Below are 15,918 nucleotides of genomic sequence, written 5' to 3'. Positions count from 1 at the left end.
TCCAGTTCTGGGTGCCACATTTCAGGAAAGATACAGACAAATTGAAGAAAGCCCAGAGAAGGGAAACAAAACTGATTAAAGGTCTAGAAAACATGACCTAGAAAAATTGGGTTTGTTTAGTCTGGAGCAGAGAAGACTGAGAGGGGGCATAACAGTTGTCAAGTCTGTAAAAGATTGTTACGAAGAGGGGGAGGTAAATTGTCGTCCTACGATAGGACAAGAGGCAATGGGCTTAAATTGCAGCAATGGCAGTTTAGGTGAGACATTAGGAAAAACTTCCTAACTGTCAGGCTGGTTAAGCAGTGGAATAAATTGCCTCGGGAGGTTGTGGAATCTTTGTCATTGGAGATTTTTAAGAGCAGGTTAGACAAACACCTGTCAGGGATGGTCTAGATGATACTTAATTCTGCCAAGAGGGCATGGGACTGGGCTAGATGACCTCTCAAGGTCCCTTCCAATCCTACTATTCTATGATTCTATACATACAAAATATGGGGTCTAGATTAGCTGTTAGAACTCAAGAAAGAAATCTTGAAGTCATTGTAGACAGTCATCTGAAAATAGTAGCAGCAGTTAAAAGAGCTAACAGAATGTTAGGAACCATTAGGAAAGGGATAAATAATAAGACAGAAAATATATTAAAATGCCACTGTATAAATACATGGCACACCTTGAATACTGCATGCAGTTCTGGTTGCCCCATCTGAAAAAAGATATCTTAGAATTGGAAAAAGTACAGAGAAGGGAACAAAAATGATTTGGGGGGATGGAACAGCTTCCATAGGAGGAGAGTGTAAAAAATTGGGAGTGTTCAGGTTAGAAGAGAGAAGGGGGAATACAGGAGAGGTCTCTAAAGTCATGTGTAGAGACAGTAGAATTAAGGATGTTATTTACCCGTTCACATAACACAAGAACCAGGGGTCATCCAAGGAAATTGAGGCAGCAGGTTTAAAACAAACATAAGGAAGTACTTGTTCACACAACGCACAAACTCGTTGACAGTGGATTTTGTGAAGGCCAAAAGTATAACTAGGTTCAAAAAAGTGTTGGACCTATCCTCCGTGAACTTACCTACCAATGGCCAGTAGCCAAGATGGTCAGGAAGGCAACCCCATGCTCTGAGTGTCCGTAAACCTGTGACTGCTAGAAGCTGGGACTGGATGACAGGAGAATGAATCACTTGATAAATTGCCAGTTCTGTTCACTTTCTCTGAAGCATCTGGTACCAGCCACTGTTGGAAGACAGGAGACTGGACTAGATGGACCATTGGTCTGACCAGGTATGGCCATTCTTATGTTCTTTTTTTTTTTTTTTAAATTAAAAGGCAAGACAGTTTAACCACGCTTGAAAATAAATTTAGTTGAGTTTTATGAACCTGAAGCTGAGGTTCTAGCATGAAGCAAACTAATGCAGAACACCTTTCTCTGGTAAATTTTGTATTTGACATTGCACTGTTGGCTCAAACACTTTCTAAAGTGTATTATTCCAGCATCCAAGACCGTGCTAAGGACTTTACAGACTAAATAGGAAGACACAGTTCTTTCTGCAATGCACTTATAATCTAAGACCTGATATTGGAAAAATTACATACATAATGTTACACACATGAGCAGCCCCTGGATTACTCCCATGTATAAAACTTTTTCAAGATCAAGGCCTACATTTTGTGGTGTGAGTGGCAAACATTAAGGAAAAGTGTCTGTGTGAAAAGGAGAGGAAGGAGTGAAAGATGACTCCCAGGTTATGGGGCCTGGCCACAGGAAGAATGACAGTGTTATCAATAATAACAGAAGATAGGCAAAGTAGAGAAAGTTTAGGAGGAACATGGAGTTATAGCTTTCCACCCCACAAGTCATTAGTTTAGCTCAGTTAGCCATAACCTTACAGGTATGTATGACTTTAAAATGTTCAAACACTCTTTTCTTTGCCTTTAAGGTGACATTGTGCTGTTTTAATATCTCACCTTGATTGGGACCAAGTTTTGGGTTAAAATGGTAATGCTGAAAATGATTTCCTCTATTTTTATGATGGCTAGTCATAGAAAATAGGTGCAGTTGAGGACTAAGACCACTATTCAGTGGGCTGGGAGATACTCAGCGCATCCTTAAGTGAGCTATTTTGGAGTCAAATTTCAAAGCAAGTAATGTGCTGGGCTTCAGCCACATGGCTCCCTCTAACTTTTAATAAGAGTCGAATGCCTACATTGGCTAAACCCTTTGAAAATGTACATCCAAGGGAAGCATGCAAGCTGCTCTTCTCTCAGCATTCTTCGGATAGCTGCTGAATAGTAGGTGTAACAGCTATGTCTTCGAATCATCTAACTGGATATGTACAAAGTACCTTGGTCGCCATCAAAAAGTTACTTCTATCAACAGTCCCCACATAATGGCAGTTGAGTTATCACACCACACCTCTCAGGGGTGGCTGTTGAAATCGAGCATCAACAATAATAAAAAAAAAGGGGTGGGGTGGGGGGGGGAACAGGATTTTTGGGGGTGGGAGGAGATTTGGGAAACAATGTACACTATGGCAATTGCCTCTTAAGGAGATTGGTGAAGATTATGCTTTCAGTCCTTCAGTAAGACCCAATCTAATATTGTGGGTTGTATTTCTGTTCTGTTGTGCATCCATGCTGCTAGTGTTACAGCTCTCAGCATTTTTCAGCAAAGATGTCTATAGCAAGAGGCTCAGAAATGCCAGTTAAATGGGAACAAAGCCTATAGGTGTGACAGTATATTCAAATATATTGCTTCTCACACTGAGTTTTCAGACTGCTCTCTTGAGTAGAGTGAGTGCTGCTTATCTGTAAACAAAAAAGTCATGTAATTTGTTGCATCTCTACTTTCCATGCGGTTTTCATTTTTTTTGTTGCTTGCTTCTTGATCCTTCCCCCCACCAGTTCTTTCATGTTTTAAAAATTATAAAATTCTCCCCACTTTTCAAGTCCTCTGTCAATATAAGCGTTTTTATTTTGAAACCAACTCCTTCTTGTCCCCCCACTACCTTTTGAAAAACCTCCTGAAGTGGGGTGTTCTCACCTGCTTCTTTTGCCGTCTTTAGGAAAGTCCCAATCCTCTTTGCTCTCCCCCAGTCCAATTACTGGCATCCCTGAGTCTCTCTTTCTAACAATAAGAATGCCCCAGGCCCAGTCAGTTTTCTTTCACTGAGCTACAGGTACTCCTGGGATCCTCTTTCATTGGATGGACCCCAGCCTTCAGGTTCTCAGTTATTCATTCGACTTTGCACAGCCCCCACCCCCCCTTAGGGTCCACTGTCTTTGTCCCCCCTGTTTTCCAGTGTAAATCATTCTCATATCCACCCTCTCTATGGTTCCCATCCTGTAACGAGCTCTGTGTGGGTGGACCCTGCGCCCATGAGGAGCACTGCTGCTTTTATTGAGGGCACAGGGCCCACCCACATAGAGCTCATTGCAGGATTGTGGCTTACATGAAATGACTGCATCTATTCTTCAGTGCAGCACCTGGGAGCAATAATCCAGGTCAAATTTTCTTCCCCAGTTTTTGCAGAGATGGAGCAAAATACAAGAAGTGCATTATAGCATTGTGTGTTAATAAACACTTATTAAATATACTAAATACGTTGTGGAACCACAAACTTTAAAAACGCTACTTGAACTCTGCAGACACATTGCATTCTAAGTTATCAGTATGCACCTCCCAAAAGCTTGAGACTTTAATTACAAATGGGTTTTCTGACCCTGCATGGGGTGGCTGGGATGCCATTATTAACACTGACAAAAGAGGAGCCCAACATAAGATTCTTGAGATGACTTCAAGTTTCCAGCCTCCTGCAGCTCTGATTTAAAAGTCAACCTTAGAATTTTTTAAAGAAACTCAACATTCTGGGACAAATTCCTTCGTATATGGAGAAAATTTGCTCAGATTGTAGTGAATTTAGTAGCCTGTGACCCTGTGTTTCAGGTTCCTTAGTTGTCATCTTTTGCCTTTTCAGAGATAAAGCCCTTCACTAATTTTGCTCTTTAGTATAAGTTTTGGATTCACGAAGTGCAGGGCACTCAGAAGCTCCCTGACCCTCATCTGTAAACTTCAATGGGAGTTGCTGGAAGCACAGCATAGCTGAAATTAAATATGGGCTTAAAAGCCTAGTTTTAGGCACTAATTTTTTCCCCCAGCTTTTGCCTCTAGAGTATTTTACACTTTCCAGGTTTCCCATTATTGCTTGTTAAAATGACCTCCTTTTTCCCCTTTAAATTCTTGTCCTGATTCTAAAATGGTGAGGGGAATTTAATAATAAAAAAGCAAAGGCCAAGCTCACAATCTGCAAATCTGCATACTGTATAAGAGTGCAAAGTTAGCTAATACCATTCCTTCACTAAAATTTGTGGTAGCATGCATACTAAATCGGCAACTATGGAAAGCTGTTCCCATATTTGTAACATGGAATTTACAGAGGGCTCAGTGAGGCCCAACCTTGCCTTCCTGCTAAAACACATTACTGCACAGAGATAGGGCAGTAACTCAGCAAAATTAGGTTAAGAGCTAGTTGGATGACTGATATCTCCTTCCTTAAACTAGATGCTGTTGATCCAGGGCCGCAAAGGATTGTGAAGTAGCTGTAAGGTATTGTTTTAGGAACAGAGGAGACAGACACACAAGCTAGCTTGCTATTAGACTGGTTGACATACCTACCTGCTTGGGAGGGTAATTATTTTCTGTAGAAACAGCAGAACAGCCATTTGTTGCTCCACTGGCTTTTGTAGAAATAGGTCAATATATTTCGCTGAGTTCATGTTAGTTTTACTAACCTTCACGCTCAGAGCTGGAGATTCCTGTCCTGCACGTTCACCACTTACTTTTTGTCTCTACTGGTAATTAACTTATTGTTTGCTGTATAAAGTCCTGTCTGGAAGCCTGCTTACCCCACATGTTGGCTGGAATCTAGCATCCCACTCTGAGTTGAATGTTGCTAAAAACAGCCAGTGATATAAGGCTAATAGATCTGATAATACCACAGAAGAATGATGCAGGTGTCATCTCGTTTCTGTGTGACTAATGTTGTGATCATTTGTCAGTTTTGCTTCTAATCAGCCACAAGTGCTCAAGGCCCATTGACTGTCAGTTGGTCTTAAGCCACTGAAGAAGTGTAGGTACTTTTCGAAAATATTACTGTTTGATTGTATTTGACTGAAAATACAGATTAGCACAAGAAATGATTTCTCTGATATCTTCCTTTGTAATCTAGATACATGGAAATTTTAGAAGAGGTCATCTTACTTTGAAAATGTGGTTCTGTTCTTTCTACTATTGACTCTTCTCCACTCTGGGGTAGATACGCAATTTGTTGGGGTGGGTAAATGGGATCGTACTAAACCAGTGACAGGCATTCTGGTGCAACACTCCAGAGCTATAAATGACCCAGGAGCAGTGGATAGAAAAGTGTCCCAGTCAAGCCCCTTGAAAGGTAGAAGGTTAGGTATGTTTTCCATTCTGCAGAAAATACTTAGAGAGGACTTGGGGAGGAGTAGCCTTACTTTGCTCTCTCTATTGGCATACTTGTGACTGCTGTGGGTTTTGCTCCTCTGCTGTGTAGTCACGTACATGTACTCAGTGGGGGATTGAAAAACAAGTCTCAGAGCAACATGATCTGCATCTACAGTTCGTTGTCTTGCCACACATCTCTGGATGTGCTTTGTGAAGAATCCCACTGGCATGCCTGTGGCTTCTGTATCTCTATCCTCTACGCTTACCCTTGCTTGTTGCTACTATTTAATTCACTTTACTAAAAGGGCATCTGTCTATACCTCCATGTACACACAAAATATTATAAAAACATAGAACTCTAACAGATCAATCCACAAAATCCTCCCCAACACGCTCAACATAAAATTCCTCTTCCTAAACCAAGATGGGGCAAATCTATCCTAAATCCAGTTGTGCACAACACCGTTAACTGTGTGAGGGGAAAACCTTGGGGGAATAAATAGGCCTTGTAGAGTGTCATTAAAGTTAATAGATCTGAGCTCAGGATAAGGAGAGTAAGTTCTAGAGTCAAGGACCCTTGCTGTTCCTTATTTGAACTGGGGACTGAGAGCTTGAGTTCCACAGCTGATCACAACAGCTTCAGTATCTACTATGAGGAGAGGGGCAGTCTCTTGGGTAGCCAGGCCATTTTTGGTCTTTATAGGTCAAAGCCAATACCTTCTAATCTTCACCTGGGAATCCGCTGGGAGCAAGTGGTGAATTTGAAGCATACATCTGTGTGAAATACCACTCAGATAGGCCAGCCATCTTATTCTGCAGTAGCTGCAATTTCCAAGTGATTTCAAAGCCTTATGACAATGAGGGATGCTTATACCAGGGGCGGTCAAGCTTATTGACCTTCAAGCCGCACATGATGATGATCAGAAGTTTGAGAGCCGCGCCCAGGCAGGCGTGCCCCACGGGGCTGAAACCCCAAGACCCCCCCACCACCACTGGGCAGAAACCAGAGGCAATGTGTAAGGGGGGCAAGTGGGGTCACATCTGCCCCCTGATTTTTGCCACCTGGTGCTGCTGGGCCCCCTCCCTGCACCGCAGCTGCTGGAGCCAGCAATCTGGGAGCTGTGGCTGTGGGGAGAAGTAGCAGCAAATAGCTGGGAGCTGCAGGGAGGGGCCGCTGAGGGTAAGAGGAGGATGTGACTCAAGCTTTGAGGACAGCTGAACCTTTAAATTGTGCCCCCCCCCCCCAGCAGGCACCAGTCGTCTCTGGCAGAAGCCCCTAGCCCCACCACTCTGCTGCAGGGCAGAAGCCCTGAGAGTCCCTCCCCCCCAAACCCCCTCCCCCCGCACTCTGGTAGGTGGAGAATGGGGCAGCATGGGGGGCTCAGCAAGCTGTACCTTAACTGTAAAAGAGCTGCATGCAGCTTGCGAACCGCGGTTTGGCCACCCTGGCTTATACAGTCAACACATGGCTTAACCATTGTCTATATTGGTTTGTGTCTCACTATATTCCAGTACCCTTTATGAACAACTAGCTGGCTATGGTTATTTTTTCATATGTTCTGGGGGACTGTGGCACTCAAATAGTACATCATCTTCCCTATGCACATGGATATTCATAGTCTGCTTTTCAATTTTGTGGTGTCATAGTCCCTGACAGGTGATTGTTGGGGTTACTTGCTCTTCCTATTTTTGAGCTCATATTTTTCCTTGTGCATCTGCTGAATTCACATCATCCTTTTCCCTCCCAGGCTGCTTTCTTAGCTGTGGCTCCTGTAGGTTTTTGCTGGCTTTCTTATGTGTGTGTTGTTGGAATTCCTGTGGGCTTTGGCAGCCTGCTGGGCATGCTGTGTCTTTCCTGTCATTCTTCCCAGCTAACCACAGCTTTGATCCGCAGCTACACAAGGTATAATTTTCACTGTACCAACGCAGTATTCTGCATCATTATGACATGCTCCCCAGTGTCTATTTTACTTGGCAGCAGCTTAATTTACACATCTTCAACTCACTTTTCATGGCTTGTTCCTTTTAGCTTCATTTTCGTATTTGGAATGTTCACCATGTTGATCAGGTATCCCTTCTACCAGGTGAAGTTGGCAGAAGCAAAGGCCAGGTTCAACATCTAGGGGTTCCTCTGAACATTACACCACAGAACCAACTTGAGTGCCCACCCAGTAATCTGGGAAAACTTAACACCGTCCCTGCGTGCCTCTAAGAGGCAATCCTTCCCCACTCTTGAGTACTGAGTCTGAGAACTTTTATTAAAAGGGAAAGGGAACCAAGCCTTAGTTTGGGAAAACACCACAACCAATCAAAAAACAGGCGTTCATAAGCTGACCCGACCCCATAGTGCGTTAGGCAGCGTCCTTTGCCTCAGTTTCCCATCTTGTGATGGGAAAGTCCAACAAATGAATGTCCCTTTAACAAATCACATCACTCTCCTCTCCCTCCACTGCACCCTACTGACGGTTGGCTGTCCTTGGTCAGCAAAGACCCAGAGTTCACGGTGTGTTCATTTGGGGTCACCTCCCACTCTTTGGGGTGGGGGGTTGGGGAGAGAAGGGGGAAGTATCCAGCAATGACTCAGCTGCTGCTGACGCTTCTGCAGCTGGCTCACTCTGTTCACCGCCTGATGAGACAGTCACTGGCTGCCGCTGCCACCGTTCAGTCTGCCACCATCGTTCACTCTGATGGTGGTGGTGGAGCTGCTGTTGCTTCTCTGCTGCCACCTGCCACTCTGTGCAATGCCACATGCTGAGGTTCCGCCACTTAACCCAGCTTTCTGGGGGGGGCCTCGCTGCTAGTGCAGGCTGGGCAGTCTCCTTTACAGCAACACTGTCCTGCAGCAGATCGAAGGCTCAACAGCGAGACCTGATTATCAGAGACTTCAGCTCTAGTGATCACTTAGCAAAACAATGGCTCAGCTGTCTTTGTTGCAGGTCAAATGTTGTCTAGGAGTCTTAGGCAGAGCCCACACCACAGGTATGAACACCTGTTCCCAGCCTTTCTCTCTTTTCACCGGGCTTTGGCATCCCTAACCCCTGCTTAGCGAGTACAGTTCAGTTGAGGGCTAGCCCCTCAATCAAGGCATGCTGAGCATGGTTCTACTCCCCTTTTACTCATACATTTCATTGCCCCTGCGGTCAGTACCAAACCATATTGTTACCCAACACTAGTCAAAATGTATCACTTTGGCAACGCAACCTGTCAGCTGAATACCTAGGCAGAGTAGGTGTGTTTATGCCAATACAGTCTGATCCTGAAGTCTTTTACCTCCAGTTCATCTCTCGATGTCAGGGGAGAGCTCCTTCAGACTCTGCTCACACCTTGACAACTCTTTCCAACAGGGTTAAGAAGATCTTCTCTCGTTCATGCTTTTGCAAAACTCTCGCTGTTTTGGTTTCACGGAACTAATTAGTTTTGAACCTTTCCCTCTGTGATTTAAATATATTCCAAGCCACTTTTTCCTGTAGCTTATACAAAACTAGTGACCTGCTGTAAATGAAGCAGGGACCTTTCTATTTACCCAACCAGGTAGTTGTGAAATTAATATAGATTTTAAGGCCAGATGTTACCATTACAGTAATCTAGTCCGACTTCCTGCATAGTGCATACTGGTGGTGGTGGGGGTTATATTAAATTGTACTGCTATCCATAGGAGATTATCTGTGACATGTTTCTAAGTTATATCAAGGGTTCCTAGAACATATGGATAGATGCCCTTTTTTAAGCCTGTGTACCAATATAAATAAATACTTTATCAAATCACAATGACTTTTAGCTGAACTAGAGCAAATTTTTAAAAAATATTTTAATTTAAAATGCCAAGCGATGGAGAGTTTGACACTTAACGAAGTGCTAAGCATTGAAAGAAGTTACACATACTGTTTTCTCCTGTTTAAAAGCTTTAAGAATTGTCCAGAATTGAGGATTCTAAGTGAAGGATGAAAGAATCGCAGTGAATGTATACATGACAGTCTTCATTCCTATAATCAATTTCTCAAAATCCAAATGCATTGCTGAAACAAATAGTAAGAGTGTGTGTTTATGTATATGTAGCTAGATAGTGCGTGTGTGTATCTCTGTGTGTATAAGCACCTAGATACAATGGCAACTGGCATACTGTGTATACTGTATTTCTATATATTGATAATAATGAGCACTTTTCATCTGTAACTCGCACAGCACTTGACAAAAGTGGATAAGCATTATTATTCCCATTGTACAGGTGAGGAAACCGAGGCACTGAATAATTATGACTTGCCCAAAGTCACGCTCTGAGTCAGTGGTAGAGCTGGGACAGAAACCAGGTGTCTTGTGTCATAGTAATAAAAAATAATGATAATCTAATGATAATAGGAAATATGTGCATGTTTGGGGGACAGAATAAACACTAAAGCCTTGTCTACACTGGCAGCATGTTCTAGAATATGGGCAAAAAACAGTGAAAGCCAGCTGCATCCACTCTTGTCACTGTGGTGTGCAGCAGTGAAAGGCGGCGGCAAGGTGGAGAGAGCCGTATAGGGTACATACCGTAAGGTTCGGACATGTAGGGCATTCCACTCTACTCGCCTAAGCGGTGTCTCACCATCTACACAGCTGTTTATACCTGTGCTAGCTGGGTGTGTAATGTCTGTATTTTACACGCCGCCGTAAGTGTAGACATGCCTTACGGAGTCCCCAAACTAGATGTCATTGTGCACCAGTGTGTTTTCCGTTTGAGAATGACACAATACCTTCCAATAGGAGATCAAATGAGATATCAAACTACAAAATTATAAAAGAGGTCACCCTTCTGCAGCCATACTACCAGATCTGTTCTGGGACCCTTCAGACTTACAGAGTGGTTTCTGCAGGCTCCCAAGGGAGTTAAAAGTGTGCCAAGGAACACTGCCTTCTGTTCTTTCCTATGCTATCTGTCCCAGTTTCATGCTGCTTTCCTCCCCTCTGCTCAGATAACGGGAGAAGAGTACCTAACCCATAGTCTTTACTTTCAGGAACAAATTTGTTCTTTATCTCTGTGCATGCGCCATTAAAAAATATATTAATAGAATAGTTGCCATTTCTAGAACCATAGGTGTCCCTATGACCAGTGACTTTTGTACCTGTTTTGAAGAGGATTTTTATTTAATCTGTACTTGTACAAATAGTATATCTATTTCAAATCTATTAATGTCTATTAGACATCTTTACTTTAAACATAATACTTAGTACCTAGTTACCATTGTGACTTATCCATATAATGTACATTTCACTGGTATGGCACATAGCAAACTACAGACAGAGCTGTTTTCTTAATCTTAAACTGTTACTAGTAATTCATATTTTTTCAATAGTCATGTGTTAAAAAGAGCAGTTGAGTATGTGTACACACACACACACACACACACACACAATGTGTGCACACGTATAGAGTTATGTATATGTATATGTATATATGTTTTTATAAAATATGATTAGTTATGCTTAACGTAGTTTGTCTTGAGTGGAGGATGTGGATCTGGAGGTAAATATTTTTTACTCTGTTCATGCTTCTTATTCAAAAACAAGGTCTATAAAATTGTGTCGTCTTGTCCATGAACCTAAACTGTGAATTCTTTGAAGAATTGATGGATTTGTTCCCGGAGTCCCAGTTGTAATATTTTAGCTGTGCAAAAATGAATATTCTAAATCTACCATGTCTCTTGGAAGCCTTAGATCTTTTATCAAGCTTATCATAATAAACAGCCACTCTAGAAAATAGTCCCTAATTTATTACTTAATTGATTTCTGCTTTTTAAAATAAAGTAACTAGATAGTTTTGCCTTCAGCTCTTTTTAATAATTAAAAAAAAGTGTCATAGAAGCTGGAAAGATATATTGGCAGGTTCACTTTATTCTATTGAATACTTACAGGAAAAAATACATTGTTAGCAGAACTGGTAAAGTTATGAGTAACTCCTTTCTGCAGAAGAAATATATAATCCATATTTACACTGAACTTTCTCAAATGTTTATGATTAAAAGAAATATTTCATTGAATGTGAGATCAAATTTTATTCTGTGGAGTAATATGAAGTGACTAAAATGGTTACAGATTTACTTTTATAGCAGGTTTCCTTTCAAAGCAGAATGCTAGCAGAGCATGGCTTTATTAAGACTGTTAACTCTGTGGGGCTTTGGACATCTGTTTGTGAAGCTGTTATAACTACAGAATACGTTTTGTTGAATATGAGGGATTTAGCGGTCTTATAGAAGTTTTTAGCTTTATGTAAATGAATAACTATATCATGAGTCAAATTTTTATTTTTTTTCTGAGATATGAGAGTAATATCAGGAATTAAAGAACAGTATAGATGCCATCTGCTGATTTGTCTTTCAAAGTCTGTGCTTACTAGAGCTTTGAACTAAGTTTCAACTCTAGCCAGCAATAAAATTCCTCACAAAATAAACAGATTGAAATCCTAGTGGTGAATTTTATGTAAATTGAACCCATTAAGGGTATTTAAAACATTTATTATATTTAAATATAACTGAAGAACTTGTGAAAATAAATAGTATTCCATTCTTACCTTTTGTTCCCTAGATATGCATTATCCATATTATGCTAGAAAAACCAATTAGCCCTCAATTGCTTTATATTCATTAGTATTAGATTTTGTTAATGATGCATGATTAGAGCATTACATTGTTTCTAATCGCCGACATTTTCCCATAAACAGTCGTGTTTTCTCCATGTAATTCATTTGGGTCTTGCTGGCATTACAGTCCGTTTTGGAAAATGTTGTGTAACGTGTACATTTTATTAGGATTTTTTTTAAACATCTGGTTCAAATGGTCTGAAGCTCACTTATATTTTAAAACATGCACAATTTATTATGTGCCATATACATTTACATAAACCCATAGCTCTTTAACGCCTTTCATGCAAAGCATGCTAGAAACAGTTTACAATAAAATTCCAAAACTAGTAATTTTAAAACAGTAAACAAAAATGAATTGAATTGAGACTTTTTAAAATTCTCCTGAGTCTAAATATTCTATCCATCAGCTCCTAGTGATAACCGGAGGGCCAGAGTGAACAAAGACCCTAGATGAGAATTAATTCAAATGATGTTTAGAGATGGTAAGACGCTCTGCAGCTTATCTCAAGGAATTTTTGGAGCTGGGGGAGAGGAGGCAGAGAGAGCAAGCCTATTAGTTTAGAAAGGAATCAGACCATGCAATGATTTTATAATCAATATTGTCCTTAATAGGAACCCATGAAGCAATTAGCAATGTGGATGGGAGATGCTGAGATAAGTGAAATATCCTTATCTTGATTGGGGAGAAGAGTGAGCATAGAGTTGCCTTATAAACAATCCTACATGTCAGAAGATACAGCAATACTGTCATATTGTCAGGTTGCCTAAAGGGTCTGTGACTAGCAGTATTTCCTACTTACCTTTCATAATAATAATAATAATAATTAATCCAATATTGAGTATAATAACATAAGCGATAGAAGACACAGTCGTAGAAGACAAAGATTAAGCCATTCATCCTGGTATTATTGTAAAGTATGGTCTGATTATCTTCCAAATAAATGCATGGGCAGATTTTAATAGGTTGCGGAGCTAATTTTCAGCACGACAGTTTTCTTCAGTGTTGATTGTAAGGATTCTGTGGTAGCCGCATCTGCACTTCTGACAAGGCATGACAGTGTTGAGATTGCCTCAGTGGGAACAGCTGGAAGAGGAAAATACATCCAGTTATCACTGTTAACTGATGATAATTCACCTTCTGTTGCCCCAAAATATGCACTTAAGGAAGGGAATGAACTAAAGTAAAAGAGCTCTTAGCAATTGAATAATTAACTGGAACCAGATCAGATGAAAATTGTTTTTTGAAAGGTAAGAGACTGGTATCTTTGGGACAAAAACAGGATATTTCAGTCCCTGAGCAACCAAGCATTCAAGATGAGTTGAATCATTTTAATAGCATTAATAGTTGCCCAGAGCTCTACCAAAGCAAATGACAAATATCATACAAAATGCTAATGATAACCACGTTTCTCCCCTCAACTGCCTCATCCATTGCAAATTAAGAACACGAAGATTCATCGATATTAATGTTATAGTTTTTCTACTTCCGTTGCCAGTCTGTGGTAAAATTAATTGACTAGGTAGAAGAAAGACCAATAACCTCAGACTAAAAAAAAGAACATAACCTATATAACACAACCCCTTCCTAACGCTTCCTCTCCCTATTTACCAGTCTTTTGTCTCTTGTTACGTTTCCCCCACCGCCCCATCTCCTCCACTCTACCAGTGATGCCAGCCTCAATATCTTATTTTTCTGCTTCTCCTGCTGACCTCCAAATTGCCATCTAGACACGGAACACCTTTCCTGGCCTGGGTCCGCAAAACTTTCACCCTCTCCTCATTTAAATCCCTCCTGAAGACACATTTTTCTTGCACCTTTCCTTTGTGTATTCAGATTTTAAACTCGTTAGGGCAAAGACTGTAGTCTTCTCTTTCTAAAAGACACCTGGTGTATTTTGTTACCAAAATCTAAATACAAATAAATGTCAAACATTAATAAGTGGAACCCCCTAATTTATTCTCAGATGAAGTTTCCAGTGGTGACCAGTGACTGGGATACTTGGGATACTTTAAAGGGGCCTGAGCACCCCACCCTTCGAAAAATTAGGCCTTTTTGAGGTATCTTGAGTTTTGTATGTTTGTACAGTACCTAGCACCTAGGCCCAACCTAGTTGATACCTTTAGGCACTATTACAGTGTAAATGTTAAATACTACTAATAAATAGGAGAATAAAAATACAGTAGCAACCCTGTAATTAAATATTAAAAAATAAAGCTTGAGGGAGCAACTGAATTGATCACTGGATTAGATGTCCGTGTCATCTTGCTGCAAGATTCCGAACAACATATTTTAAGGCTCAGTGCAATAAGTTGCCTCCTCAACTACTGGAGTACGAAAGCTCTGTCAGTCTCCTGGGCTCTTCAGCTGCAAACTCTAATTTTTAAAATATTTTTTAAAAGAAATTGTAATAATAATCCTTGTTGCCAACTGCATCATACCATTTTAGGAATGCTATCCCCAGTTATCCTTTTCATGTTCAGGGAGTCTCTTAAAGTCCTAATGCAGGAGTATACTTTTGAGGAGGAGATTGTTGAAGATGGTGTTGGTCATCTGAGTCCTTCACCTGGATAAACTATCTGAGCAGACTGGGCAGATTAGGCAGAAATTACGTTTAAATGTTAAATACTGGAAACTACTTCAGTTGAATAGAGCTGAAAAGAGACAGACATCTGTTGTGAGGCTTGATCCATGGGGGAACATTATTTTAAACCTTATAAATAGGTGTCGTCATAATAAAAAACTAGTCTGGGCAGTGCACTCAAGTATGTACTTTAGGGAATAATCCTTCTTTAATGGGAAATGGACAGAATGACCTAACAGATATTTTCCACCTCAAATTTCCATGACTATTGGAAGGTAATTATTGTGGGGCATAATTCAGGGAGAAGAGAAAAATAAAGATAAAAATGGGTATACCATATGTGGAATTATTGATGGAAGTTCTGTTTGGATTAAATGATCAAAGAAATAAACCATATTTTTACAATGCTATGCTTTCTTTAAACAAAGCCTCCAGTTTAATGCTATGATAGAAAGGAAACAGAGGCTGACTCATAGAAAGCTGAGATCACTTCTTGGATTACATGAATGTGAATATTTAAAGCTGACATTATGGAGGCTATGAAGTGTTTCTTACTGTGCCATAAGTGAATCACTGACATTGACAGGGAGAAACTAAATAAGACAGGATGGGAAATAAGCCCTGTTATTGGAGTATTCATTTTTTAATTAATTTTGCGTATGTTTCTCTTTTTTTCCTTCCTGTCCTTCTTCCCCTCTCCCCCTGCCCCCCAGGGTAAATGGGAAGCTGGTGGCGCTGAAGGTGATTAGATTACAAGAGGAGGAAGGAACTCCATTTACAGCTATCAGGGAAGGTATGCACTCATGTTTAATGATTATTCATGGTTTGTTTTTTAATTGCATTGCACTCACTCTTTCCAATACCGGGCTATACTGAATAGCTTGAGATTTTAAATTATATGGTTATGTTCCCTGTAGGAAGTGGCTTTGGTACTTCAAAAATCAAAACCTCCCTACAATGTGGGAGTTCATGTTAAAGAAAACAAATCTGTGCCTCTGTGGTTTGGCTTGTCTGAGAACTACTATTTGGGTACAAGTGACATACCAAGTAGAATGTATATTTGGGAGGGGGGTGGGGACTGTCACTGGTATAATATGTTGGGGAAGTTTTGCTTGTTGTGAAGCAGCACCTAAAATGAGGAGAGATTGAACTTTTTGTTTATTTGAGACCATATTTTCTGAAAGATAGTCGTATAGAACATATCTCTGCATTTTTTGACTGAGAGCCATGTAGGTTCAGGGACAAATATAGCAA

General features: G+C 40.6%; 1 protein-coding gene across 5 annotated transcripts in view; it reads left to right on the top strand.

Annotated features, from left to right (window-relative positions):
- CDK14 (cyclin dependent kinase 14) overlaps positions 1-15,918 on the top strand; it is a 503,511-nt gene that overhangs the window by 175,992 nt on the left and 311,601 nt on the right. For all 5 annotated transcript variants that reach the window (XM_048838104.2, XM_048838107.2, XM_048838105.2 and 2 more), the window contains one exon: positions 15,378-15,457. In XM_048838104.2, the coding sequence (XP_048694061.1) occupies positions 15,378-15,457 (80 nt within the window). The remainder of the gene's footprint in view (positions 1-15,377; positions 15,458-15,918) is intronic.

This window comes from Caretta caretta, chromosome 2 (assembly GCF_965140235.1).
Source record: "Caretta caretta isolate rCarCar2 chromosome 2, rCarCar1.hap1, whole genome shotgun sequence".
Taxonomy (NCBI): domain Eukaryota; kingdom Metazoa; phylum Chordata; order Testudines; family Cheloniidae; genus Caretta; species Caretta caretta.
This window is presented reverse-complemented; position numbering and strand designations above follow the sequence as displayed.